Raw genomic sequence first — 26,473 nt, forward strand, 5'->3', positions numbered from 1 at the left:
GCCGTCCTCGTGGAGGCCAGCACGGCGAGGAGGGTGACACGCGGGAGCTGAGCTGGGTGCCCGCATCCCCGGCGTTGCCACAGCAACGCAGCCAGAATCTGCAGCGCCTGCACTTCCCTCCCTGGGCGGCTCCGGAGCCGCGCTCGATGGCGAGCGGGGTCCCCGCGTCCTGCGCGTGGCGGCGATGCCGGGGTCGCGAAGCCCCCGCGCACCGGGGGCCCCGCAGCCAGGGTTGCTGGGGGTCGGACGGGGTGGTGTCGTGTCGAGCTGTATTAACGTAATTGCTCGTCATCGCCTGGTTTTAATGGGCTGCAGCCTGGAACTGGTTTCTCCTGGTCCGTGGTGGGGCGGAGAGGAGCCTGAGCCCCGCCGGAGGCATGGGGGTGCGGTGGCTGCCTCTCGCAGGGGATGAAGGATGGGGCAGGGGGCTGCACGCTGCTCCGCAGCCTTGGGCCAGTCCCACACGGCTCAGCCGGGGCTCCCCCGCTCCACCCAGTGCCCAAATCCTCCGCACCCCGTCAGGCCCTTCTGGAGCTCGGTGGAGCGTTGCCCCCCCAAGGACGCAGCCCAGCCGGGGCACATTCACGTGTTTATTCGCTTTTCAAACCACAGCAGGTTCAGCCATTGCCTGGCAGATGCATTCACAGCTTGGAGACCCCCCCCACCCCTGTCCTCCACCCAGGGCTGCCTCCCCAGCAGCACCCGGCCCCCCCGGGACCTCATGCACAGGGAATCCCCCCGGGGGGGGGGGGGGCTCCTGCCAGCCCAGGTGGGTGCCCTGATGCTGGCAGGACCTGGGCTGGCTGGGCAGGCTGCGCCCCGTGCCCCCCGTTTGTCGTTCCCCCCACCCCCAGCACTTCCCTACCCCAATGTACACACTCTACTTTAGCCAGCACAGTATTTACACGCTCCTAACGCTCAGAGCTCGGGCCCTGGACAAACACCCCCCCTCATGGCACCATTCCCCATCTCCCTGCCCCCAGAACAATCCAGCCAACGCGCAGCCCCCGCATGAGCCAGGAGCCCCATGGCATCCCCCCCCCCCCCCAAAGCCCTTTAATGCTGTTTGCTCCCCTCCCACCCCACAGACTTACAATGCCAGAGTCAGAATAAATTACCCCCCACACCCCAAAATGTCAGCACCTGTGTTAGAGAGAGAAGTAAAGTCCAAAGTGCTTGGAGACGCCCAGCCCCTGCGGGTGGGCGGGGGCACGGAGCCCCCTTTGCGCTCCCCGGGGTCCCGCGCACCCCTTGGCTGCCCCGGGGGGGTGAAGGTGTCTGGCCCCACCATTTTGTCATCCCGATGCTAAAGACAGCCCCGTCCTGCCACCTCCCCACGAGAGGGGGCCCAGCAACTACGGACCCCCCCCCTTGTACCCCCCCAGGCAGGGCAGAGGGCAGGCGGCGGGGGCTCAGTCCTTAAACCTCCGGCCGGCTTGCATTTTCCTGTAGTAGCTGTCGGCCTCGGTGTCCGTGTGCCCATCCTTCTCGGCCGGCTTCCTCCGCAGCGTGGACTCCCGGCTGGCCGTGCCCAGCAGCCCCTCGGGGGGGCCGTCCCCCCGCTCCCCGCCACCCCCCGCCACCACGTTGATGGTGGCCAGGCTGCCGTAGCGTGGCTCATCCTGCTCGATGTCGCTGACAGAGGAGCCGGGGGACACGCCAGCGCTCTTGGCCGGGCGGAAGCCCCGGAAATCCTTGCCCATCTCGCCCAGCTCGTAGGCGTCCGGCCCCTCCGGCCCCTTCTGGGCCGACTTCCACTCCCAGGGCCCGTTGCCGGCGGAGAGGTGGACGACGGGGTGGTGGGGCGCGTGGGCGTCGATGGTGATGATGCTGGAGCTGTCCCGCTCGGAGGGCGAGCGGTACTGCGACGAGTCGGAGCTGGTGGAGGACGAGGACGTCTCCGAGTGCTTGGGGGTGACGGACACCATGCTCTGCTGCTTGGACATGGCGATGACCTGCATGAGGCGCGGGGGGTTGGCCACCCGCTGCGCCCCCCCCTTCTCCGCCACCATCACCCACTTGGCCCGCACGGCCGCCCCGCCGCCGGCCGCCCCGCCGGCGCCCGCCTGGCTCTCCTCGGGGATGTGCACCAGCTGCGAGGCGCCCGGCCGGGGCTGGATGAGGACGCGGGGCCCCATGGCCGCCCGCTCGGCCGGGCGCGCCTGCACCGTGGGGTAGAGGGATGGGGGCACGTCCTCGTCGGCGTCCGCGGCCCCCCGGCCCAGCGCGCCCGCCTCCTCCGCCAGCGTCATGCTGCGGCCCTCCAGAGACTTCTGCTTCCACTCGGTGATGAGCTGCTTGGAGCGGGAGGCGTCCACGGGGACGTGGATGGTCATGTGGCGCCGCGCGGGGTCGTCCATGGAGGGGGTGTTGACGCGGGGCAGGGTGTTGCTGAAGGTCACCATGTTCTCCTTGCCCATGGGGCTGCGGGGGGCCAGCAGGTCCACGTCCACGCTGGCGCGCTTCAGGCTGCCCAGGGAGTTCTTCTCCCGCGGCACCGGCCGCGCCGCCTCCTCCAGCCGCGTCTGCGGGTTCAGCTCATCGGTGCTCACCGACTTGTTCTGGTGGTACACGGAGTCGTGGCCCCGCTGCGTCAGCGCCCGCAGCGCGTCCTTGGCCGGCGCCGGTGCCGGGGCCCTCTCCGTGGGGGCGCGGAAGTTGCCCACGGCGTGGTACGCCTGCGGCGGGGAGAGAGCGGGGTCAGCGGGGCCGGGACACGCGGCACGCAGCCCCCGCGCCCGGCGGCACCCACCAGGTAGGCGGCGATGCCCGAGCCGATCAGGAAGCCCACGTAGACGTCGGCGGGGTGGCTGCGGTACTGCGTGATCTGCGTCAGGCCGCAGATGCCGGCGGCGATGGCGAAGGCGAAGACCAGGATGGGCTTGAGGAGTTTGGTGCTGTCCGAGATGATGGAGTTGAAATACATCTGCGGGGGGGGGAAGAGGCCGTCAGTCGTGACACCGGCACCCGCTGCCTTCGCAGCACCCGAGCCCCCCCCCGGCGTCCCGGCCACGCAGGGCTCTGCAGGGCACAAGCAGCCTTGAAGCGCGTGGCGAGAGGCGGTCCCAGGACTCACCGAGACGTAGACGGCAGCGAACGCCGACAGCGTCGCGTGCTGAGACGGGAACGTCTTCCTGCAGAGGGGACAAAGCAGAGCTGCTGGGTGGTGGTGGGGACACACAGGGGGGCTGTCCCCTCCCCGGCACGTACCTGGCGGACAGGATGGCGTGCTTGTCCGTGCCCGAGCAGATGTCCTGGGTGATGTAGGGGTTGGCGTCGCAGGGGGTGCCCAGCAGAGTGTAGTTGGGCTTGCAGACGGTCAGGAAGAAGGGCGCGTGGTAGCCGGTGGCCAGCTGGATCACGTCCGTCACCAGGGCGGTGGCACAGAGCCCGAACACGTGGACGCCTGCAGGAGGCAGAGCGGGGGGGGGATTGGTGGTGTCACCCCCACCCTGCACAGGATGGGGCCCCATCTGCCCCTTTCCAGCCCTCACGGGGCATCCAGGGACCCCCTACCAGCCCCAGGGCACCCCAAAAGTGCCAGGAAGGGTCCGGTAAGGGGGTCTGGGCAGGGCTGTGCGTTGCTGGTCCTGGCTGCCCCTGCGCCCCCCCCCCAGCCCCAGGACACCCCCGAGGAGGGCACGGCTGCCCGGGCTGCGGCACAACGTACCCACAAACCTTACGGTCCTACGCAGGAAGGAGTTGAAGTTGCAGCCGCCGGCGTTGATGCTGCCCTCGGCACCGGCGCGTCCCTTCAGCCTGGACTGCAGGCAGTACACGATGCCCTCCCCGACCATGATCTGGGGGGGAACCGGCAGCTCAGCGGGGCCCCAAAACCCAGCCCAGGCAGGATCCAGCCCCCCCGGCCCCCCTCCCGGCAGCGGGACGGGCCCGGGACGCACCGAGGCGGCAGGGGCTGCGAAGGCCAGGCTGAGCAGCATGAGCAGCGGGATGAGCTCCTCGTTGGTCTCCACGTAGGGCATGGAGAGCGCCCGGTCGTAGCACTGGAAGCCCACCTTGGCCGGCTTGAAGAGGTCGGTCAGCTCCAGGAAGTACAGTGTCACGATGGAGGAGGCCACGATGGGCAGCTGGGGGGGCCGGGGGGGGGTCGGTGGGGGCTCCTCACCCACCCCGGCCACCAGAGCCCCCGCTGGGTGCCCGAGGTCCCCAGGGGGCACCAGCCGGGTGCGGGGCCGTGCACCGAGCATCCCCGAGGATGCGCGGCCCCAGCCCGGGTGGGACCGGGGTGCTGAGGACGCAGCCCCCCCGCAGCAGCCCCCGGCCCACCCCACACCTACCTCCACGAAGTAGAAGCAGGGGAGGAGCGTCATGCTGTCCTTGGGCGCCTTGGCCTTGTCCTTCGGGGAGATCATGGTGCTGGGGCGGGCGGGGGTCCCTGCCGTGGGGCAGCCGGCGTCACCCCGGCGCTCGGCCCAACGGGAGGGCCCCCCCTGCACGGGGGTCGTGCTGCCCCCCCCCCACCTCCCCCCGGGGGGGCTGTCACAACAGGTGGGGCGGAGGCTCGGCTGTCGCGACAGTCCCCTCTGCCGCGACATGCGCCGCTGCGGTGGGCGTGGGGAGGGGGCGCGCCGCCCGCAGAGCCCAGCCGGGGGGGGGGGGGACAGGGGGGCCCCCCCGGCCCCCCGAAACTTCTGACAAGTCCTGGGTGCAAAAAGGGGGGGGGGGCACGGAGGGGGTGGAGCAATGGGGGGGAATTAAGCGAGGGGGCAATAATGGGGGGGGGATAACGAGGGGGGGATAACGAGGAGGGGGGTACCGGGGGGGCAGTACTGGGGGGGCAGTACCGGGGGGCAGTACCGGGGGGGCAATACCGGGGGGCAGTACCGGGGGGCAGTACCGGGGGGGCAATACCGGGGGGCAGTACCGGGGCAGTACCGGGGGGGCAATACCGGGGGGCAGTACCGGGGGGCAGTACCGGGGCAGTACCGGGGGGCAGTACCGGGGCAGTACCGGGGCAGTACCGGGGCAGTACCGGGGCAGTACCGGGGGGGCAGTACCGGGGGGCAGTACCGGGGCAGTACCGGGGCCGAGCGCGCCGCAGCCGCGGGCGGGGGCTCGGGGGGGGCCGGGGCGGGGCGGGGGCCCGTCCCTTTGTGCCTCCGCCGCCGCCCGCGCCCCCCACTCACCTCCGCTGCAGCCGCCCCTGGGGGGGCGAATCCGGGCCGGGGGGGGCGGGCGGGGCGGGGGCGTCCGCGGGGCTCCCGCTGGAGCGGGGATGCTCTGCCTCGGCCGAGCGCGGCGAGCGGCTGCTTCCTCCCCTCCTCCTCCTCCTCCTCCGCCGCCGCCACCGCCTCCTCCCCGCCGCCCCCCGCCGCCCCCCGCCCCGCCCCGCCGCTCCCGGCCCCTCTCGGGGCTCTGGGCGGCAGCGGGAGCCCGGGGGGGGCCGGGGAAGGGGAGCGGGGGGGGTCGGGTGCGAGACAAAGGGACCGGGGGGGGGGCGCGGCACCGAGCGGGGGCGGCTCCCCCCTGCTGCTGGGTGCCCCCCCCCGCTGCTGGGTGCCCCCCCCGCTGCTGGGTGCCCCCCCGTGCTGCTGGGTGCCCCCCCGTGCTGCCCTGCCCCCCCCTCCCAGTGCTGCTCTGCCCCCCCCCGGGCTTTGCTCCTGGCGCTATGGGGGGGCAGAGCCATTCCAAGCCCCCATCTCCAGCCCCGCAGCGGGGCCTCTCCCCCCCCCCGAGCCCCTTGCCCCCACGCGCAGCCCCCAGCTGCTGGGCCTCGTGTGGCCGCGCCGCCCCCCAGCACCCCCGAGCTCGGCTCGGCCGCTGGGTGAAGCCTCGAATCCCCCCAAGTTCAGGGCCGGGGAACCGGGGCGCAGCGCCCCTTGCCGCCCCGGGGGCTTCCCAGCCCCTCTGGAGGAGGACCGAGCCCCCCCCGTGCCCCCCACCCGCAGTGGATCCCGGCCCCGTGCCCCTCGCACACCCCGCGATGCAGCCCCGGAGCCCGCTCAGGCCCCGGCCACCACGCGCTGCCCCCGTTCCATTTTCGGCCCTAAGTGGGCAGAAATCTCCCGGCGTATTTAACGTTTAAATCCCGAGTGGCTGAAAGCTGCGGCTAAGCCGCTCTCCCTGCGGCTCCGTGGGCCCAAAGCGCAGAAATCCCCCCCCCCCCGAGCAAGCCCGGAGCCCCCCCACCGCACCGGGCCCCCGGCGCTCTCCTCCCGCAGGGGGTCTGAGCCCCGTGGCCACGCGCTCCCCAAAACCTGGGGGTTGAAGGCGAGGCCGAAGCTGCCCCACGCAGGGACCCGCTCACCCCGCGTGCCCCCGTCCCGCACCCCATCTGTAGGGCCGGGGGAGGGGGGGGCAGCGGCTGCCCCCGCTGTGCCGGCACCCGGCCGGATGGGCCCCGCGTGGCCGCGGGCGCGCGGTGACCTCGGGAGCGGGAGCGTTTGGGTGGCTTTGGTGCAGCTGCAGCTCGGGACGCTTGCACGGCAGCCTGAAATAAAACCCAGCAATTTTGAGCTGTAAAAACAGCACGCACATTAAAAAAAAAAAAAAAAAAAGTGTGTGAGAAGCAGCTACGTGGGCTCCAGCCGGGGCTTCCTTCCTCTCCGCTCATGGAAATCCCAGATCCCGTCCCCGCAGTGCTGGTGGCGCGCAGCCAGGCCGGAGCAGCCCGCGGGCGACGCCGCGTTGGCCACGGCCGGAGCAGGCGGTGGTGGCTGGGCCGGGAACGAGCCCCGGGCGATGCCGGCGCCTTGCCCCGCTGCACCTCGTCCTCCCAGCCCGTCTGCGCAGCAGGCCCCGAGCCCCCCGTCCTGCCCCCCGGCCCCATCCTGCGCCCCAGGGGCTGGGCAGGGGCTGAGGATTTTGCGAGGTCCTGGCGTCGCCTGGGCAGGAGCCGGAGCCCTGCAGGTGGTGGGGGCTCAGGGGATGAGAAACAACCCTCGGCGTGGGGCCGGGGCTGCGGCTCTGCTTTGGGGCAGGGGGTCTCCTGCCTGGGGACCCCAAGCCAGCTGCTGGTGACCCCAATCCCACTGGCCCAGGGGGTATTTGGGGCCATGGAGCAGGCCAGCGCTCCGCTCGGCTGCGTGGTCCCAAGCACCCCCCCGGGACAGCAACCGGTGACCCCCGTGCTGGGAGCCAACGATGCAAAAATCCCCTCCCGCCCGTGCCAGATCCAACAGCTGGGAAAGGCTGCTTCCTCCCCGCTTTGTTTGTGCTGAGAACTCTTGACCTGTTTTATAACCTGAATGTTTAGATACACTCGATATTTTCCTCACGCTGCGGAAACCCCCTCCTTTTTCCCTTCCTTCCCCCCGCCCTCCGTGGCCCCAAACTGGACATAAAAGCGAGACCCAGCCCTGCGAAGCCCCGCGGCCGGGTCGGAGGCTCCTCACTGCAGCCATGGGGCCGTGTCCTGCTCCCGTCCTCGTCCTCACTCTGCTCCTGCTGCTGGGGGCTGTGGTGAATGGTGAGTGCCCCCCCCCCCACCTGCACCCCGATACGGGGACGGGGATGGACTGGGGCATCCCCCGGGAGGGGGCCAGGGACAAACTGGGGCAGCCCCAGGGCGGTTCTGGGCTCTCCTGTTGGTTTTGTGTCAGCAGCCCCGGATTGGGGGGGGGGGGGCAGGGACGGGGTCACGCTGTGAGGGCTGGGGATGCCCGCAGGGGAAACTGAGGCAGCGGGGAGGTGGGAATGTGGGCACCGAGAGCAGGCAGGACACCAAGCACGCCAGAAAAAAACAGAAGCTGTCCCCAGTCTCACGGGGAGCAGGCCCCCAGCACATGGCGTGGGGGGGGACACGGCTGGGGGGGGGGGGGTCCTGCAGTCCTCTGGCCCCCAACCAATGCTGCTTCTTTCCCGCCCGCCGCAGCGCAGCCCCGGGGACGGATCCTGGGGGGCTACGAGGCCAAGCCCCACCTGCGGCCGTACATGGCCTCGCTGCAGCTGGACGGGCAGCACGTCTGCGGGGGCTTCCTCATCGCAGAGCAGTGGGTGCTGAGCGCCGCGCACTGCACCGAGGGGACGTGAGTGCCGGTGGGGGTGCGGGCGGGGGGGGGGAGTCAGCCCCAGCCAAGCCCCGCACCGCGGCCCCGTCCCCAGATCGCCGGGGCTCTGCTGCTGCCCACGGTGGTGGCCGTGCAGGGGCTGCGGGACCCCGGGGGCTGCCAGCTCCCTTGGGGGGGGGGGGGGGGGTCTCTCTGTGAGCCCACAGCCCCCAGTGCCGTGCGCCGCCGCAGTGGTGCTGAGCCCCGCACCCTGCACCCCCCTGCAGGAACGGCAAGCTCTTCCAGGTCCTGCTGGGAGCCCACTCGCTGACCGAGCCGGAGCCCCACAAGCGCCTGTACCGGGTGCGCGCGCAGATCCCCCACCCCGGCAGCAACATCCACAACAACAGGGACGACCTCCTGCTCCTCCAGGTGCGTCGGGGCCGCCGGGTGCCCCCTCCCCACCGCCCTCGGCGCCCGAACCGCGCTCACCCCGCGGGGTCACTGCCGGTGCCGGGAGGAATCCCTCGAGGCCGGGCTGACCGCAACGCTCAGCCCCCTCTGTCCCCCTCCCGCCCCGTGGGACCATCCCCGCGCCCCCCACCATGGATTTTTGGGCCGTTTCCAAGTGATTCCGTCGTCCCTGCAGCCGTGGCTCCGACCTCCGGCCGTGTGCTGGGAGCTGTGGGCGGGGAGGCAGCGCCGTGAGCTCGGGGAGGCCGGCGCGACGCCGGGGCTGGGGCCGTGTCCCGCTGAGCCGGGTCCCTTCTTTTGCTTGGTGGCAGCTGGAGGAGAAAGCGGAGCTGAACGCGCACGTGAAGGTGCTGCCCTTCCAGCGGGAGGACAGGGACGTTGAGGCCGACACGGTGTGCGAGGCCGCGGGCTGGGGCACCGTCACCCACAGCGGCCGGCGGCCGGACAAGCTCCAGCAGGTGGAGCGGCCGGTGATCAGCCGCGACCTCTGCAACCACCGCACCCGCCACGACCACACCATCACCGAGAAGATGATGTGCACCGACTCCCGCAAGAAGGACACCTGCAAGGTACCTCCTGAGCCTCCTTTCCCGGACACATAACCACAGACGGACCCACGGCCACGGGCTGGGGCTGCCAACCCCCCCCGGGGGCCTGGGAGCGGGGTGGGAACACCTCCGGCTGGTGGGGAGGACGTGGGGCAGGACGGGGGCTGCAGCCCCAGGGAGGGAGCGAGGTGGGGAGCGGGGGGAGCAGCGGCAGTGCCCCCCCCCGCACTGAGCCTGTGTCCTGCAGGGAGACTCCGGGGGCCCCCTGGTCTGCAACGGCGTGGCCGAAGGGGTGGTGACGGCCGGCTCCCGGGTCTGCGGCAACTACAAGAAGCCCGCCATCTACACCCGCATCGCCCCGTACGCTGCCTGGATCGACGGCGTCATGGCCTCCGCGGCCGGGGCCGAGGCCGGGGACGGGGCCGCTCGCTGAGCCGGGCACACGGAGGGACCCGGCTCCACGCCACGGCTTGCTGCTGCCGGCCTGGCCCATGCTGCTGCGCCCCTGGGCGCTGGGCTCCCCGAGCATCCCCGCACCGCCGGGCCGGGAGGGGTCCGTGTGCCGGGAGGGGGCACAAAATGGGGAAGGGGGTCCCCAGCCTCCTGCTCGTGAAGCTCAGGGGCAGGCCGGGGGCTGAGCGATGCCCAGGGAGGGTGGGGGCCCCCCAGGCTGCAGGCTTTGCTGAACGCGCCCGTACCACTGACCGCGACCCTCTGCAATAAAGCAATCACCGCTCCTGCCGCAGAGCTGCCGGGGCCGAGCGGGCTGGGGGGGGGACAGCGCGGGAGCACCGTGTGGGGGGCACGGGCAGCTGGACACACAGCTGGGGGGTGGGTGCTGAGCCCCCGGGGCACCCCCACACTCCCCATCGCTGCTCCGTGCCATCTCCATCCTCACCTCCCCAGTCAGACGTGGGTGAATCCTGTTCCCCCCGCGGTGTGCCAAGCCCCCCGTGCCCTCCTGCCACCGCTCACCCCCGTTGGGCTCTCCTGAAGGGGCACACGGACCCCCCCGAGCCCCAGCACCTCTCCCAGCCCTGCTCCCATCACCACACTCTGTGGTCGAACGCCCTGAGCCCGGTGCCCTGGGTGGGAGCGTGGGGGCCGCATCCTGCGGCACAGCGAGGTCCGGAGCCAGGATCTGCCACGGGTTCCTTGTGCAAGCATCCAGCAAGGCCCAGGAGCTGCTTGCGGTGCTGCTGGCCCGCTCAGGACCCTGGTCCTTGCCCCCAGACCCAGCCGCGTGGCCCCAGGGCTGGCAGAAAGCCCCAGCTTACAGTGCTGGGATCAGCAGAGCCCAGCTGGGACCAGCAGAGCCCAGCTGGGACCAGCAGCGTCCCACTGGCAGCGGGGTCACGGCTCGGTCCCCAGCCACCCTCGGCAGCCCCGCGGGGCTGGGAGCAGAGCAGAGCTGCTCGCCCTGCCCTAACGCGGCCGTCGGGGGAAGGAGAGCATCCTGCCCGGGGAAGGAGAGCATCCTGCCCGGCCAGCGCAGGGCCCGAGGCAGAGGAGCCCCCCCATCGCTCCCTCCACGTGCCACCACACGTTGAATAACCCCAAACCTGCTCTGAGAAACAGGAAATGAGCGAGGGCCCAGGCTGATTAGTTTTACTTACAGGGGAAAAGAGCCTTAACAAGGAGTTGGAGTTTCCTAATTAGCCATTTGATTTTCCTTAATTACCAGAAGAATAGCAAGGCAGAGCGTCTCCGCACTGCAACACATTAAATGGAGCTGAGAGCCAAGCTCTTTGCCATCAGCTCAATTTTTCACTAATAAATGAAAACCCATTCCCAGAGGGATATAAATATATGAAAAAAAATGGCTCGTTCTTTCCCTCAACTGGTCTCTGAGGACAGCCCGAAGTTTTCTGGCTGGGTGGGAATTCGGCCAAGCCACAGATCAGCTCCAACCACCTTCGCTGTTGCTTTGGCCAAGCGCTCGGATTTTTGTCTGGTTCAGTGAAGTTGCTGAGCACCCCCAGCGTGGTTTGATCTCAGCAGGACAGGGCAGGTCCTCCCAGCAGATGTAACGACATTAGCACCGTGAGTTCGGCACTTCTACCAAAGTGCACTGCCCAACAAAACGGTGGTTGAGCACAATCCAGCGAGGGCAGAAGTGTGATATGATTCACGTGTGACCTTGAGCACAGGACAGAGCTGTACGAGGAGAGCTCTTCCTCAAACATGCTGCAAGCGCCCGGCCTTGTCCAAAGCTGCAGACTTACAACAATCTTAATTACCTAATGTTTTCTCCCCTTGTGTCCATAATAACCTCACAGGAGGCTGAAAACATTATTTTCCCATCCAATTCTGCAAGTGGTTGCTGCTCCTTGCCTAATAGAGATGCAATTAACAGCTTTCCTGCTTCGCTTCTGTTCATACATAAACAGTCCTGGACACAGGCCGCACAACCAAAGTCACATGAAAGTGCTGAAGTTTTGAAAACAAACCAAACAGCCCGTACGAAATTCGGGGAACCTTTATTTACAAAAGAGCTGCTGGCTCTCAGTGAGAGCCCAAGGGACGGGTTTGCTCCAGGCAGCCAGGCTCACGTTCCTCTTCCTCCAGAGGGGGAAGAAATGGCTCCATTAATTACAACACAGATACGTACAATGAAGCTTCCCCTCAGAGGAGCAAGTTCACTCAAAGGATGAAGTGCAAGGAAACTGGAATTGTAGAGCCCGTGCCCCATTCCCCAGGATACCGGGTATTTGTTTCCCTTTCACTGGGGACTGTTTACCCCCTGCTACCACCCACCACCACTCTGCCTGTGCAAAGGCTGAACCCAGAGCTCGGCCGTTCTTTGTGCTAGCCCAGAGCCACAGGAAGGCAGCAGGTTTCTCTCCTCCCAGGCCCTTGGCCCCCAGCTGACGTTGCCTTCGGGATTCCCTTCCTGTCTCTGTAAAAAAACTCCTTTTCTTCCTCCCCTCTACTTTTTAAGGGCAAAAAGGGATGAAGCACAAAAATCAATGCAAGAAAAACCTAGCAGCACTGCTGGACAGCCGCTTGGCGCTGTCTGACGGGCAGCACCAGGACAATGCTTTCAGAGAGCTCAGGAGAGCTGCAGCTCCTTGGCTCCAGACACCGTCAGGGGAGGAAGCTCCAAGCTCTTCCACTCGGCACCCGTTGTTCTCTCCGTGCCCCACGGAACGCGCTCTCAGGAATAGCTGAGAGGCATCCTCCTCCACAGCCCCCCACACAAGCAGTTCTTGATCCAGCGCTGCTCCCACTGCTTCACCGCAGTGACTTTGTTTGGCGATTTCAGCATGGTAACACAGCCACACCTGGAGGGAAACAGAGAGGTGCGACTCAGCACGGCAGCCACAGGGGCCCAGGAAACAAGCCAGCAGTGCTGGAGCTTCTGTGCAGATCACACAGGGATCAAGGAATCTGAGGAGGAAACGAGCTTTTGTCATTTGCAGGTGATGTTTGTGAGCACTAAAAACCAGCTGAAACCATGTGAGCAATTATCTTAAATGAAGAGAGGTTATCTTGGAACAGAAGGCTGTCTTCAAGACAACAGCCCCCAGCTGCTATTTATACATAAAACAGCAGACATTCATCTTATAAAAGTGATCTGCTACAGAGACTTTCTATTAAAACCAATAATTAGAGCTAATTCAATCACATGATCAGATGGGTGTTTGCTCCCTGCACCATTATTTCAAAATCCAGGCTCTTTTGTGAGAGTGGATGAAGGGGACAGCACAAAAGGACTTCAAATGCAAACCTAGCTTGAAAAACTTTCCCAAAATGGTACCACGGATACTGTGATTATTCCCTCACCACCTCCTCTCCAAGAACAGAGGTAGTGTCAGACCTGCAGGCTGAGCTTGGGATCTCTCACCACTAACAAAGACTCAGGTCTCTGTTTACCCGTGTAATCTGACTGCTCTCCTATTTTTTTTCCTGTTAAAGCAGTATCGTATTTATTCCATGCTGCCATATCCAGCCCTCAGATGAAAAGCGGTTCAACCACGGGCAGTGAAGGATGTAGTTAATTCTCAAAGAGCTGGGGTTACTTTGCAGGGCAAAGCAATAAGATTTTTAATTTAACAGCCACGCTGCAACGATAGCAGCAGCTATCTTGAGTCAGTCACACTGCTCTTCAATAAGCATTTTAAGGATCTTGGTCTTCCAGATTAGGAATATCTTAAACGTAACCACAAGTGCTTTCTTTCAATGCAAGCCGTACTGCCGTAAACGAAAAGCCTTATTTTAGAAGAAGCGTTTCCTCCTGCAGGCGTAATTCACACGAAATGTTACTGGGATACCAGTTGGGATGGTAAACAGAGACTAAAGGAGCTTTTGAATGACAAAAAGAACAGACTGAGTTCCTGCCAAGACCTCCTCTGCATCTAAGGGATTATGTTTGCATCGCTTACCTGGTACATGACTTGCATTCTTCTGTGGGGTATGCTCCCAAATGGAGCCTTCTCAGGTGATCAATTTTGGGCTGTCCAGGTGCCCTGGATAGGAAGAAGAATGGGAACTTTTCTAGAATATCATCTCAAAAAGCTGTTTCCAGGGCAGCGAGCTGCATTTCGATGGCCAGTGGGGCCCAGGCTTTGACTACCTAGTCTGTAAAGTGCCACTGGATTCAAGGGCACGCTTGCACAGATCTAATCGTGAACTAGCATTTTGCCCCCTCCTTTTGCCACCTCTTTTCAATACTTTAAATTCCTAGTCAGCTGCAAGTTAAGAAAGGAATTCAAGCACAGAGGACACTCTCTTGGCTCACGTCATAACAGATGCCCCAGATCCACTGACCTCTCAGAGATGGAAAAGATCCCAGACCTCCCAGCACCCTCTTCCAACCGTGCCACCTATTTGTTTCAGATCTCTGTACCTTACAAAGGCATCAAACTGGGAAGAGACAGTGTGACCAACGAGCCCAGGAGCTTTTCCAAACTGCAGCCGGACAAGCTGCTTGTTCTGCAGCTTGCTGATAATGCCATCGTTGATAGGCAACCAGTCAATATTGGGAATGAGCAACTGGCTGGGCAGGAGGCAGCATTCATCTATCAGGGTATCATCTGGCTCCGTTATGTGATTTTCCTCACGACCTGCATGGAAAAAAAAGGTGGAGAGTGAAAGAGAACCAGCGTGATCTTGAGATTTCTCATTTACAGATCGAGAGAACTGCGTGCAGCTTCCTCCTCCATCCGCCAACACAGCACAGAAAACAATAAACTTGGCAGCTGTACTCACCCTTTCTAAACACTACAGACCCACTCAGAAGTTACTCCCCGCAATTAATTCTATCACGCACAATCCACATTAAGGAAGATTCTTTTGTTCAGGGAAACCGGCAAACACTTACAGCACAGCCAGAGTTTGGTTAGAAGCCTGAAGAGGAGGGACATGCTGTCCTGGGTGTCAGAGGTTGCTGTGTAGACAGGGAGGCAGCTCGGCTTTAACAGCCCCCAGATACGGATCACCACCATCAGCTCCCTGAACATGCCCAAGGACGCTCCATCGCGCAGAAAGCTGTGACCCGGCCGCACAGGAGAGCCCTGCAGAGGGGGAAAACAGCTGAGACTGGGACTCGGGCACAGACTGACAGAACCACTGTTCCATTCCCGGACAACTCCCTTTTTTCAAGCAGCAGACACCCGTGGAACTCGTGGCCAGAGGATGCTGCAGAGGTTAGAGGCACACAGAGGTTCATAAGACTGCCTGTTCTCAGGCCCGCCGGCTCTCACCTGGTTAGGCAGGCTGGCCAGCAGGTAGAGCACAAAGTCTCCCACCCACTGAATGAGTTGCTGCAGGGACTGCAACGTGGTCATCTCCAGGACAAACTCTTCTGTCTTCAGGTTGATCATCACCTTGTCAATGTCTGAAACAGAAGCAAGACATCTGGCTCAGGAGGAAGATGGATCCAAACTTCACCTCCTGTCCGTGTGGTGTGGGAAGAGGTCACACCCTCCTCCTCTTCAGACGCGGGAAGCCACTACGAGCCTGTGACACTTTACATCAAATTTGAAAGGGGAACGATCCGAAACAGAACACTCAGAAGGCAACGCCTGACGTTACGAGCGATCGCTACCTACCTATATCTGTGATCTTGGAGCAGATCTCTGTGAGTCGGTCCCCAGGACTCTTGTCCGGGGTGTTGAGGAAGTGCGGGCGCAGCAGCGACTTCAAGGTGCAGCTGATGGCAATCAGGAACAGCTTGGCATGGTAGTCACACACACGGGCTATCGTGCTGGAGGAGAGCTTGCAAAGAGATGCCTTCATGGCAACAATGCGAGTGGAGAGGACCTGAGTGACAGGGAGACACCAGGAAAAAGTCAGAAGTGAAGGCAGAATTAGGATAAGCTCGTTATTCTCTTCTCTATTTCTGCTACATGAATGACAGGAGTAGCGAGTGTTGTTCTGTGCACGTACTAACTGTGCTACTGTTCCAGATACGCTGACAGAATCTGTCAAAAACTGGCTCCACCAGCTCACCAGAACTTTCCAACAGGTACAGACCCATTAATGTCAGTGACAACGAATGCTGCGTAAACAGCGGTTCTTCACAACTCAAATGCTGCTCAGGCAGAACATCCAAAGCACAGCCAGGTTGTTAAAGCCCTCTGTCTTTTGAGCTCTAGCAATCACTGCTGCTGTCTCCCAGGCACCGAGACCTCTCCCTGTGCCCACCCTCTGCCGTGCGACAGGGAGCTTCCAGCCCCACTGACCTGCTGCAGGGCCGCGCTCTGGCGCATGTACTCTTCGTGCAGCTTCTCCACCAGGTTCTGGACCATGTTGGGTTGGACGTGGAGCAGGATGTCCCACCAGTCGTAGCCAGTCACCATGCAGTACTCCAGCAGGAACAGCAAGTGACGCAGGGACGTGTTCATGTCCAGCACGTGGCCCATGGAAGGGGAGATACGAAGCATGCTCAGCTGAACGGAGGAGGCAAAGGAAAACCTGCGTCAGGAACTGGGTTGAAAACATTCCACAAAACACGAAACCCACCAGGGACACAGGGTGACCTGCAGCTCACTCCTGACCCAAAGACAGAGCAATGGGATTCCTCCCGCCTTGTTTAACACGGATCACGCAGCTGGAGGTAACATTCCCAGAGATTTTCTCAATGATCCATCACCAATCAGAGAGATAAAGAGAGCCCTGGAGAAGACGAACACACACACGCCCCACAGCTAACAAAACCCAGTACCTTCCCATGACTATCAATGCCAGCCAAGGCCAGAGATGTCCAGGAGAGCTGCATGGCTTTGAAGTGAACTAAGGGACCAGCAGTTCGCTGCCTTTTGATAGTCTGCTCGTCCACTGGGCGCTGGGAGGAAGAGCCGTAGAAGACAGCCATCATTTGCAAGGAGAGGCGATGAACAATGTGGACGCTGCCATCGTGAAAAGCCAAAGCCAGGCCTGGGGAGAGAAGACAACCAACGGTGAGCAAGGAACTTCTCCCCGTATAGCCTGGGCCTCGCCCAGAGAAGGAGCCACTGAAAGCTCCTGTGGCAACACCACAGCACCCACAGAACAATAACGGCTCCTTACCCAATCCGGGGAAGAATTTGGTGTCGTTCGCTACCTTCAGGTCCGTGTTGGTTAGGGAGATGGGCAACTTCGGCAGAGCCACAGCTGAAACCCGATCCAAGTCATTGGTGGCAGAAAGAATTCGCCACTTCAGTATCATGGGCTGCTTGTCTCCGACTTTGGGAAACAAACGAGACATCTCTCACTACCACCTCCGACTTAGGGGGCAGAAGAAGCCACCCGCCCCAGATTCCTGCCCGCCCCTGACTGTACAGCCATTCTGCCAGACCAGTGCATTTCCCACTTTTTTTCTGAGCTCAGTAACTGCACAAATTACGACTTGTTTTGCTCCATCTGTTTTGATGGAAGGCTCTGCCGGCAGCAAGTAATAAATCTTTATGCACAATGATCCTTTACATTTCACTGGAGCAAAACGTGTATGTTTGATTTTGTTATACTTGAACTCAGGTGGAAGAGAGATGCAGACCGGGTAGCTCGACTGAACCACTTGCTTGCTGCACAATTTTTTCCTTCTAGAAGACTCAGCTTGCTCTGTTCTCAGCAGGAAGAGTGGTTGTGCAGCAAAACAGAAAATGTTTTATTGAGTGAAAGTAGCAGCTGAACCACTTCCTGGAAACCAGCAATTTGTTGCCTAAGATGCAAACAAATGGATGGAACAGAACATGACCAAGAATACCTGGAAAATAAATGTGGGACTCCGGATAATCCCATACACGTGGTAATGGACCTGTGAACCTCGCGTTCTCTCTCAGACCAGGCTCCTGCTTTTACAAGTACCAGGTGCTAAAACTCACCCACAGGAGAGATTTGCTGGAAGATGTTGTTGACAGGCAAGCCCTCTTTCCGGAGAGACCAGCACTCCACGATGCTGCTGTTCTGGTTGGAAGCACAAAGCAACACCTGCGGAACAGAAACCCGTGCTTCTGTACGCTCAGAGCTTACCATGGGGAACAACACTACCCAGGGGCATTTTCTGCCCTTCTCCTGCCCCATTTCGAGGCTTTCTCCTAATTATCTCGTCCTCCACCAGTGAAAAGCAGAGCATTGTATCAGCAATACATAACGGCGAAGTCCCCAGCTCCGGCTGGAACAAGAGAGGCAGAGCTCTGCACCGCGCTACCACAGCCTGTGCCTCTCCAAACCACAAATGGTCTCAGCTCCAAATTTGTAACCTGCTGACGCCGTCCCCATGCACCACACTACAGGGAAAGGAAAGGGCAGGAGCTGAACTGACTTTGAAGCTGGAGCAGACGCGGTGTTCTCCAGCACGGCACTCGATCCTCTCCACGGGGAAGAGGAGCTCAGGCTCCCTGAATCACTTAGCTTTCCACAATCACATTATCGATACCCTGGCAAATAGAGTTAAGCTGCTAAATTAAGTCCTACGGATCCAGAGCTCCGAGTGTTCTGGAGAGGGACTGCTTTGAAGCCGAGACCTGAAGATGAAAGACTTCGTGCCCCAGAACCTCCCGAACAGCTCAGAACTCCCGCACCAACCAGCGGCGGGGCCGTAAAACAAACAAAGCAGCAAATAATCAGGCTAATGAGGAACGGGGCTTTGCAGAGAGCTTTTCCAGGAACTGGAGGGCTCACCCATTACACCCCGGACCTTTCAAGTGCAGGCTGCTCAAGTGAGGCTGAAGGAGCAGCCCCTCCAGAAACCACAACGAGAAACGCAAAGGGCACGGCAGGACACGATGGCTGCTCTCTGGAGCCGCGTGGGGAAGCCCGGGTTGGGACAAGCAGCTCTCTCCCTTGTTATTCGAGGAGCTCCTGCTTGTTTCAACAGCAAAGGCTCACCTGCTCTGACATGTCCCGAGCTAGGAATTTCAGGTGGGTGATTGCTGGGTACTTGTCCTTGCGGGCAGGGTCCGTGGTGCAGCGCATGAAGAGGGAAGGCAGGATCTCCGTGTCTATCTTGCACTTCTCGTTCACCACGCTGACGCAGACTTTGTAGAACTGGACAGGGGAGGTGCTGCTGCCGTCCGACGTGGCCACCACGATGTTCCCCCCACCAGTGAAGGCAACATCCGCCAGGGCAACGCGGCAGCGCAGCCGGCACAGGCTCTCCGTGGACGTCAGCACCTGCCCGTTGGGCTTGAGGAGGGAGACGGTGACCAGGCCGCTGATGGTGACGGCGATCCAGCCCTCCATCGGCTTCCCACCGAACAGCGTCAGCGATGGCGAGAACTTCACCCTGGAAAACTTCTCGCCGAAGTTGGATGCCCCGGACTGCGAACGGAGAGCAGCGACATGGAGAAGTTTGTGCCCGGTGTCTGCGGAGCGCTTACAGCGGCGCAGCTCCGCTCCCCGGGCCGCTGACCAGAGGCAGGTCACTGAGCTCACGCGCCCAACGCTGCCGCGAGACCCCGGGGAGGGCTTTCCCCTGGCCCTGAGTGGGTCCAGCTTTACAGGCGGCAGCAGCGAGACACCGAGCCCTCAGCAGAGCTCTTGGAGCAGCTCAGATGCGGAGCTGCCACCGCGCCTGGAGGAGCGACGTCCCCTCTCCCCTTTCACAGCCTGCCACCAACCCGCTGCACGACCCCGGCCCCTTTCTGTGCCTCGGTTCTCCCGTGCTAAAGGGGAGAGAGTTTTCACTCATCACTGCGAGAGTTAACGTTTAAAATGTAAAGAGGTAACTCGTACTTGGCAGACTTTCTGTCTTCTGAGCCATGCTCGTAAACCAGCAGCGCACCTACGTACGCACGTGGCTCCCGTTACTGAATCCCTGGATCAAACCCCACGACCCCGAGCACGTTTGTTCCAAAGTGCTGCCGGTAGGCAAAGAAATGCTTTTGTCTCCATTTTACAGCCTGAGAAATTGGGGCAGACAGAGTAAGAAAGGCAAGCTAAAAGCACCGAGAGAATCGAGGCATCCCACACTGGAATTCAGCAGGAACTGGGAAACTGCTCTTTCTTTCTGCCACGACAAATTCCCCAACCTGACTTGCCCAAGGCCACGGAAGAAGCCCACGGCAGAGCAGAAACACGCAGAGCAACACCACGCCGCAGCCATGACTCTGCTAATGGCTGCTAATCACACGGGTGCCCTGCTAATGACCGCAGCCAGCCCTCCTGACCCGGCGCGGGGCCGGGACACACCTTTTCCACGTGCAGAGCCAGCTTCACGCCGTTGTGCAGCCAGGACAGGGCCACCACGGGGTCTCCCTCCACTGTGCTGCCCACTGTGTTCTCCCAGCTGTTGGCCAGGTGGTCGGTCATGCTCCAGCACTTGATGTGGCCGTCCGCGTCCGCTGAGAGCAGCCTGGAGCCTGCGGACAAAGAATCAACGGTGAAACGAAGCCACCATGATGCGGTTGGACAGAGCCCTTGGACGCGCGGCCGCAAGGCGACGACGGACTCCCCGCGGCGAGCTGCACAGGCGGGAGGCGGCGTGACGGGGACGAGGAGCGAGGCCCGAGCTCACCTGACTGGTCCCACTCCAAGCAGGTGATGACCTCGGCGTGCCCGGAGTTGACGGAGTACACGTCCCAGGGGTGCTCGGTGTCGATGATGTGCACCATGTGCGTGAGGTCTGTGCGGGAGGAGGAACGGGACGGCAGCCCTCGTCAGCAGCTGCCGGGCGGGCACTCCTACCCCACGCACCCCCCGTGGAGGCAGGGAACCACGGCATGGGCTAACCACGACGTGCTTTAACCACGACATAATGCTTTAACCACGACATGCTTTAACCACAAAATATTGTTTTAACCACGACATGCCTTGCCCACGACATGTCGCTTTGCCCATGACATGCTTTAACTATGATGTGTTTATTTTAACCACGACATACCGTGTTGCCCACGATGTGTTTTAACTAAGATGTGTTTATTTGAACCACGACATATCGCGTTGCCCGCGACATATCGCCTTAACCGTGAGGTGTTTTACCCCCGACACGTTCGTTTTACCCCCGACACGCGTCAGCCGCGCGCCGTTCCCCGCCGGCCGGGCTCGCCAAGGGCACCGTGGGCGCGGTGCAGGCCGGGCCCCGCTCGCCCCGCCGCAGGGAGCCCCCCCGCGCCCCCCCCCCCGCACCCTTCTCCTCCTCGTTGCGGAGGTCGGTGGTGAAGGCGATGAGGTTGCGGCAGGACCAGGCGCACACCAGCGGGATGGACGGGCAGTGGTTGCTCTTCGGCCGCCGCTCCCACTCGCACACGTAGGCCAGGTCCATCGCCGCGGGGCCTGCCGGCGGGTCCGGGGCCTACCGGGGGGGGGCCGAGGCCTACCGGGGGGTCCGGGGCCTACCACGGGGCCCCGCGCCGCCGCGCCGAGGCCCCCGCCCGGCCGCCCACCGCGCGCCTGGCGCCGCCGCTCGGGCACCGCCGCGGACAGCCCGGGCCGGGGGTCCTCGCCGGAGGAACTGGAGGGGTGGAGCCAGCGGGGTCATTTGCATAAGAATCTACCCAGAAGGCATCGGGGGCGGAGGGAGGGGAAAAACTGGTGGAATTTGGGGAGACTGGGGTGAAGACAGAGCAAATTGGGGCGTTCGGTCGGGGAAGGAAGCTGTGGAGCATTAACGTGCTTAGTAAAGAATAAAACATCCCGCCACCCTATCCTTAGCATTCTTCCAATGTGACACTTTAAATAGGGCCGCGGGGGTAGCGAGGTTCGTGCTCGCTTCGGCAGCACATATACTAAAATTGGAACGATACAGAGAAGATTAGCATGGCCCCTGCGCAAGGATGACACGCAAATTCGTGAAGCGTTCCATATTTTGGGGCCCCCGCTAGCAACCGGGGGGGCTCCGGCCTCGTTTGTTCCATTGGTTTTGTTGTTCCTGTGCCTTTATTGTCTTCTTTATTGTTCCCTTGGGCTCAGTGTTGCCATGGGCCCATTGTCCCCTGGGCTCCTTGTTGCCTTTGCCTCATTGTCCCCTGGGCTCCTTGTTGCTATGGGCTCACTGTCCCCTGGGTTCATTATTGCCATAGGCTCACTGTCCCCTGGACTCATTGTTGACATGGGCCCACCGTCCCCTGGGCCCACCGTCCCCATCGGTGCTCCCGCTCCCCTCAGACCAACCCACACCCAAGGCCCGGTGACACCTCGGTTGCCCCGCACAGCCCCACCGGGGGTCCCAGCCCCCCACCCACACACAAAGACAGATCTACACACATAAAACCACGCTGTATTACGATTAAAAACAGCCCCGCTGCTCTGCGCAGGCTGTGGCGCCAGCTCCAGCACTGCCGGCCCCGCGCGCAGGCCGGGCTCCGCGCGGAGCGGCCGGGCCCAAACCGAGCACCGGCGGCAGCGGCAGGGCCGGCCCGGCCGCCACGGTGAAAGCACCAGGTTATAAATACAGGCGCGGACACGGCCTGGGAGCACGGGCCCGCGGCGGGCACACGGAGCGGGGCCGGGGGCAGGAGAGCGAAGGCTTCGTTGCAGGGCAGGGGGCAGGTCGGCCCCCGCCATCAGCTCATCTGGCCCAGGTAGTCTGAGAGCAGGAGCTGGGGGGGCAGGAAGACGCGGTGCTTGTTGCTCACTTTCATCTGGCGTTTGCCTTCGATGTCCGAACCTGGGGGTGAGCAGAGCGCTTAGCATCACCCCACGCCCCCGGCCCGGCCACGGCCCCTCCTCGCCATCCGCTGGGTGCCCGCAGCCCCCCCGCCGTCCCCAGCCCCCTCCCGGTGTCCCTGTGGCACCCTGGGCTCCGCTTCGCATCGTTAGAGCTCCCTCGCTGCTCTGCAGTGCTAACGAAGCTCTCGGCAGCGAAGGCTCCTCCGCAGAGACAGAGCCCAGAGCCTCTCCCCGGGGTATCCGCAGGGCTGAGCCCAGCGAGCAGCCTGCTGCTTCGAGCCATCCCAACCCAGACCGAGGGGAAGGGGTGCACGAGATGCCCCGAGGCAGAGCTCTGGACAGGGTCCCGGTGGTGGGCTCCAGGCGCCCAACATCACCCATGCACCAGCAGGGCGGACGCAGCCCAGCTCCCGCGGTTATCTGCGAGCTGCAGCGGGAGGTGGGACGGGGGAGGAAGGGAGGAAGAGGACGAGCTGGAGAGGGGAGATAGCGATGGAGGGGAAAAACAAAAACAAAAACAAACGCGAGGCTCTTACTGGCAGACACGAGGTCCATGTACTGGCAGAGTGCGTGGAGCAGGAGCCGCTCGAAGCTGGGGGAGATGGGGGTTGGGGTTAGAGCTGATGTGGTGCACGCCGGCGTTGTCCTGCCCCAGGTTGTCCCAGGGAGCCCAAGAGGGCAGAGGGGGCACAAAGAGCCACAAGTCCCCGCGTGGGGATGCCCCAGGTCTGGGCTCATCCCTCCGTCAGGTGCCCTGGACCAGGGGTGCCCCCAGCCACATCCCGGGAGCGGCGATGCCCCGCGGTGTGCGATACCTGTTGTCCATCAGCGCCGTGTAGACAGAGTGTGGGGTGACCGAGAAGAATGCCAGCAGCTCCTCCTCCAGGCCCTCCAGCGTCCCCTGCAAGGAAAGCAAAGGCACCACTGAGAGGGCGAATGCGAGGAGCCAGGCGAGGGGGCACAGTGTGGCATGCCCCAGCTGCTCATCCCCATGTGGCTCCGTGCCCCACAGCCACGAGGGCTGTGATTTTGAGGAGCTGCAGCCCAGCCAGGGGCCCGGCAGAGCCACGAGCACTTTGAGATCCCAGCCATCCCCTGCCACGTCCACGCAGCTGGAGGCACGAGGCAACAAGCTGCAAAGCAGGGAGGAATCCGGCCCTGCCAGCTCCACGCTTCGTATGCCAAGTGCTGGCATCGTCCCTTGTGCGCGCAGCGGCAGCGGCCAGGAGGGCCTCGTGCCTCGCATCTCCTTTTCTCCTGGCAGTCAGAGATCAGCTCCAGTGCAGCTCTCCAGAGCACCATGACCCCAGAGACAAGCAGCACAAACGAGTCTCATTTGAGGGCAAATTGAGCAGGAGCCAACAGGCAGGAGGAACTGAGGCTGCTTTTAGAGACAGAGCTCTAATTAGAGCAAGAAAAACAAACAGAGCAGGGAAACAGCACCGCTGAGAAGGGAGCGGGGAGCCAGGCGCCCCAGGGCCCGGCTGCGCGTGGCAGCTCGCTCCTGAGCCAGCCGGCGCGAGGCCACGGTGCCGTGGTGCAGGTTCACCTGCCCGGAGCATTATGCGGTTTGACCCCTTTCAAAATGCATTTCAGTTTTTCCAAGCATCTTCACACGGACGAGTCTGAAAACCCCCCAAGGCTCCTTTGCTGTCCTTGGGGGCAAGCACGCCTGGTTTCCTCTATCCCTCACTGAACGGGGACCAAAACCCAAGCAGGTAAAAATGCCCTGCAGCTCCCAGAAAACTTCAGCTGAGCCAGGAAAAGCCCCCTCTCTGCACAGGGAGCTGAACACGATGCCAGCTTCCAGCCCCTGCTGCAGGGGTCACACGAGAGCAGGAGCTCATTGCCCGGACCTCATCTGGAATCCTGGGCTCAGCGCCGGTCTGTGGGCTCGGGGACAGCACCAGGACGCGTCCCCGGGCCCTGCCCCAGCCCCCCTGCCCCCGGCTCACCATGGGGATCCTGCCCCGCTTCAGGGTGGAGCGCAGGCGGCGGCTGATGCGCTGGAAGCACTCCTTGGGCGTGTAGGCAGGGTGCTCTGCGGCCGCGGAGGGAAGACAGAAGGGGCTCGGATGGGGTCTGCGGCCCCGCGGAGGTGCCCGACAGCCCCAAGGACCCAGCCGGCCACCACAGCCACTGCCAGCCCCCCATGAGCTCCCCCCAGTCCACAATGGGGTCTGCAGGGCCGGACCCCTCCCAGCAGCACCCGAGGGGCGAGCGCAGCACCGTGACCGCTGCAGGGAGCAGGATGCGGCCCTCGGGGAAGAGCTCCCTTCCCAAAGCGCATGCAAGGGAGGGAAGGGAGAGGCTCTCCCACCCAGCACCTTTCCACTTCTCTTTGTTCTTCACAGGCAGCTTCCTCTCGTGCTTCTTCCGGGCCTCCTCCTCCAGGTAGAGCAGGACTCGCTCTTGCTCTTCCCCCGACCGGTTCATGAAGTCATTCCAGATCTGACAACACAAGGGCCCGGCCCCACCGCAGGCGTCGCGGGGAGCGCCGGCTGCCTCAGGCCCACCCGGCACCCCCAGGAGCACATTGCCCATCACACCCGCTCGGGGAGGAGCTGCAGAGGTGGCACTCAGAGCCAACAACAAGGCGGTTTTCTACGGGGAGCCCAAGCGCCGACAACACCGTCCATCCATGCAGTCCAGCCTCAGACCCAGGTCTACATCAGAGCATCTCCTTCTGGCTCGACCGAGAGCAGAAGAGCACCCAGAGCACCCGGAGCCAGGCGTGCAGCCCCGCAGCCAGAACGCCGAGCACCCAGCGGGGACAGGAGCCAAGTTTCAGAGGGCTCGGCCACGGAGCAGCACCACAACACCAGCCGGGCCGCATGAAGCAACCGCGGGGTTTGGCAAGGGGCCCGGCGCGCAGGAAGCGCTGCAGCTCACCCAGGATTAACCTCTGCGGGCGCAGCCTGCCCGGGGCTGCTCTCAGCAGAGCTTCGGGCACCGCGGGGACAGCGGCAGCCGCTGCCAAGCCAGCGCCGTGCATCGGGGCCCCGGGCGGGACGGGCGGCCGCCTCCTACCTCCACGTAGGTCTCGTTGTTGCAGGCCTCGGCGAAGATGCTGGGGGTGGCGGCGTGGGCGAGCTCTGCCTCGTCGCTCCCGCACTCGTCTCGCTCCAGAAGCGTCATCAGGTACCGAGCTGGAGGAAGGGAAAAGCGGCGTCCCCGCCGAGGCTGCGGCCGCCGGCCTCCCTCCCACCGCTCCCGGCCCTTACTGTTCTCCAGCCTCTGCAGGCTCTTGCGGCCCTTGGCCTTGGGGATGAGGTCCGAGTTGCGGATGGCCTTGTTGATGTAGTACTGCTTGCGCTTGGAGGGGGAGAAGCGCTTGGAGGGGGAGCTCTCCAGCGGGGGCAGGCAGTCCTCGATCCTCCTGCGGGGGACGCGACGGAAGGGGCTGAGCGCCCCGAGACCCCCGGGGCGCGAGGACAGGCGGGTGGCAGGGACGGGCAGCACCCAGCGGGGCTGCACGCGACGGGTGCCACATCCCCCCTGCCAGGCCCCGCGCCGTGCCCCGCGGATCCGGATCCGTCCTCGCCTCCCGGCAGCGCAGACCGACCGGCCCAGCAGCGGGGGCCGTGCTGCGACAAACCGACACCCCCAGCAGGGCTCCCCCGGGCCGCACGCAGCGTTGGGGTTTCGGTGGCAGCAGTTCCCCGGCCGGGAGGTGTCTGAAGGTCACGGCCCGGCCGGGTTCGGGCCGAGGTTCACCGGGAGCCCCCCCCGGGCTCTCAGCCCACCCAGCGGTGCCGTCGGGTTCACCGCGCTCAGCCCGACGCAGAAGCGTCGCTGCCCGGTGCCCGCTCACTGAGGTCCCCCCGGTCCCGGTGCGTTTGGCCACGGGGGGGGCGACCGGGAAGGGGGGGTCAGGCACCGGGTGCCCCCCGACGGCCCGGGGAGGGCAGGCAGCGGGGAGCCCGGCAGCTGCCACACCGGGAACCCCCCCCCCCGGCACCGGGACCTCAGCACCGGGACAGGGACCGCGTCCCCCCCACCGGCACCGGGACCCTCCGGTACCCCACTGGCACCGGGACCCCGGCACCGGGACGGGGAGAGGAACCGGGTCCCCCCCACCGGTACCGGCACCGGGACCGAGACAGGGACCGGGTCTCACCCCCCGGCCCCGGGACCCCCCGGCCCCGGGACCCCCCGGCCCCGGGACCCCCCGGCCCCCCCGCCCCTACTCACGGGAGGGGCTCCGCGGGGCCGCGCCCCGCCGCGCCGCCCGGCAGCAGCACCATGGCGCGCCCGGCCTTAAAGGGGCCGCGGCACCGGCACCGGCGCCTCCGCGTCCCCGCAGGAAGTGGCGTCACGGGGGCGGGGCCGCGCGACGGAGCCCCGGGGGGTGCTCCGCGGGGTGTGCGGGGGGGGCCCCCCTCAGATAAAATAAATTAAAAAAAAATTTAAAAAATAAAAAAAAAAACCTTGGGGAGGGCCCTCGGCAGCCGGGGCCGCGGCCCCTTT

At 63.8% G+C, this 26,473-nt stretch overlaps 4 protein-coding genes across 5 annotated transcripts; 1 reads left to right on the forward strand and 3 right to left on the reverse strand.

Annotated features, from left to right (window-relative positions):
- Positions 1-1,060: 1,060 nt before the first annotated feature.
- PLPPR3 (phospholipid phosphatase related 3) lies at positions 1,061-5,507 on the reverse strand. 2 transcript variants are annotated; one of them, XM_083810984.1, is made up of 8 exons: positions 5,148-5,507; positions 4,299-4,396; positions 3,903-4,088; positions 3,671-3,800; positions 3,211-3,406; positions 3,077-3,134; positions 2,753-2,926; positions 1,061-2,678 (listed from the first exon to the last, which is right to left on the reverse strand). In XM_083810984.1, the coding sequence occupies exons 2-8, from the start codon at positions 4,371-4,373 to the stop codon at positions 1,413-1,415; spliced, it is 2,085 nt and encodes a 694-aa protein (XP_083667110.1). In that variant the 5' UTR covers positions 4,374-4,396; positions 5,148-5,507; the 3' UTR covers positions 1,061-1,412. The 2 variants fall into 2 exon arrangements, with proteins under 2 accessions (XP_083667110.1, XP_083667111.1); XM_083810985.1 differs by lacking the exon at positions 5,148-5,507 and having other exon boundaries at positions 4,299-4,576.
- A 1,762-nt stretch (positions 5,508-7,269) lies between these two features.
- Positions 7,270-9,713, forward strand: CFD (complement factor D). The gene is made up of 5 exons (XM_083810986.1): positions 7,270-7,429; positions 7,835-7,988; positions 8,237-8,381; positions 8,735-8,992; positions 9,219-9,713. Exons 1-5 carry the CDS (start codon positions 7,363-7,365, stop codon positions 9,402-9,404), a joined length of 810 nt encoding a protein of 269 aa, XP_083667112.1. The 5' UTR covers positions 7,270-7,362; the 3' UTR covers positions 9,405-9,713.
- A 1,719-nt stretch (positions 9,714-11,432) lies between these two features.
- On the reverse strand, positions 11,433-20,794 carry MED16 (mediator complex subunit 16). The gene is made up of 14 exons (XM_083810983.1): positions 20,522-20,794; positions 19,911-20,018; positions 19,586-19,755; positions 18,284-18,715; positions 17,278-17,383; positions 16,484-16,639; positions 16,140-16,351; positions 15,658-15,864; positions 15,025-15,235; positions 14,677-14,810; positions 14,295-14,487; positions 13,821-14,037; positions 13,357-13,440; positions 11,433-12,255 (listed from the first exon to the last, which is right to left on the reverse strand). Exons 1-14 carry the CDS (start codon positions 20,655-20,657, stop codon positions 12,129-12,131), a joined length of 2,493 nt encoding a protein of 830 aa, XP_083667109.1. The 5' UTR covers positions 20,658-20,794; the 3' UTR covers positions 11,433-12,128.
- Positions 20,795-21,593: 799 nt separating this feature from the next.
- Positions 21,594-26,357, reverse strand: R3HDM4 (R3H domain containing 4). Its single transcript, XM_083810987.1, has 8 exons — positions 26,198-26,357; positions 25,228-25,382; positions 25,034-25,152; positions 24,331-24,454; positions 23,959-24,044; positions 22,819-22,904; positions 22,540-22,595; positions 21,594-22,001 (listed from the first exon to the last, which is right to left on the reverse strand). Exons 1-8 carry the CDS (start codon positions 26,248-26,250, stop codon positions 21,898-21,900), a joined length of 783 nt encoding a protein of 260 aa, XP_083667113.1. The 5' UTR covers positions 26,251-26,357; the 3' UTR covers positions 21,594-21,897.
- Positions 26,358-26,473: the final 116 nt, after the last annotated feature.

Source organism: Anser anser, assembly GCF_964211835.1.
Source record: "Anser anser genome assembly, chromosome: 25".
Classification (NCBI taxonomy): Eukaryota; Metazoa; Chordata; class Aves; order Anseriformes; family Anatidae; genus Anser; species Anser anser.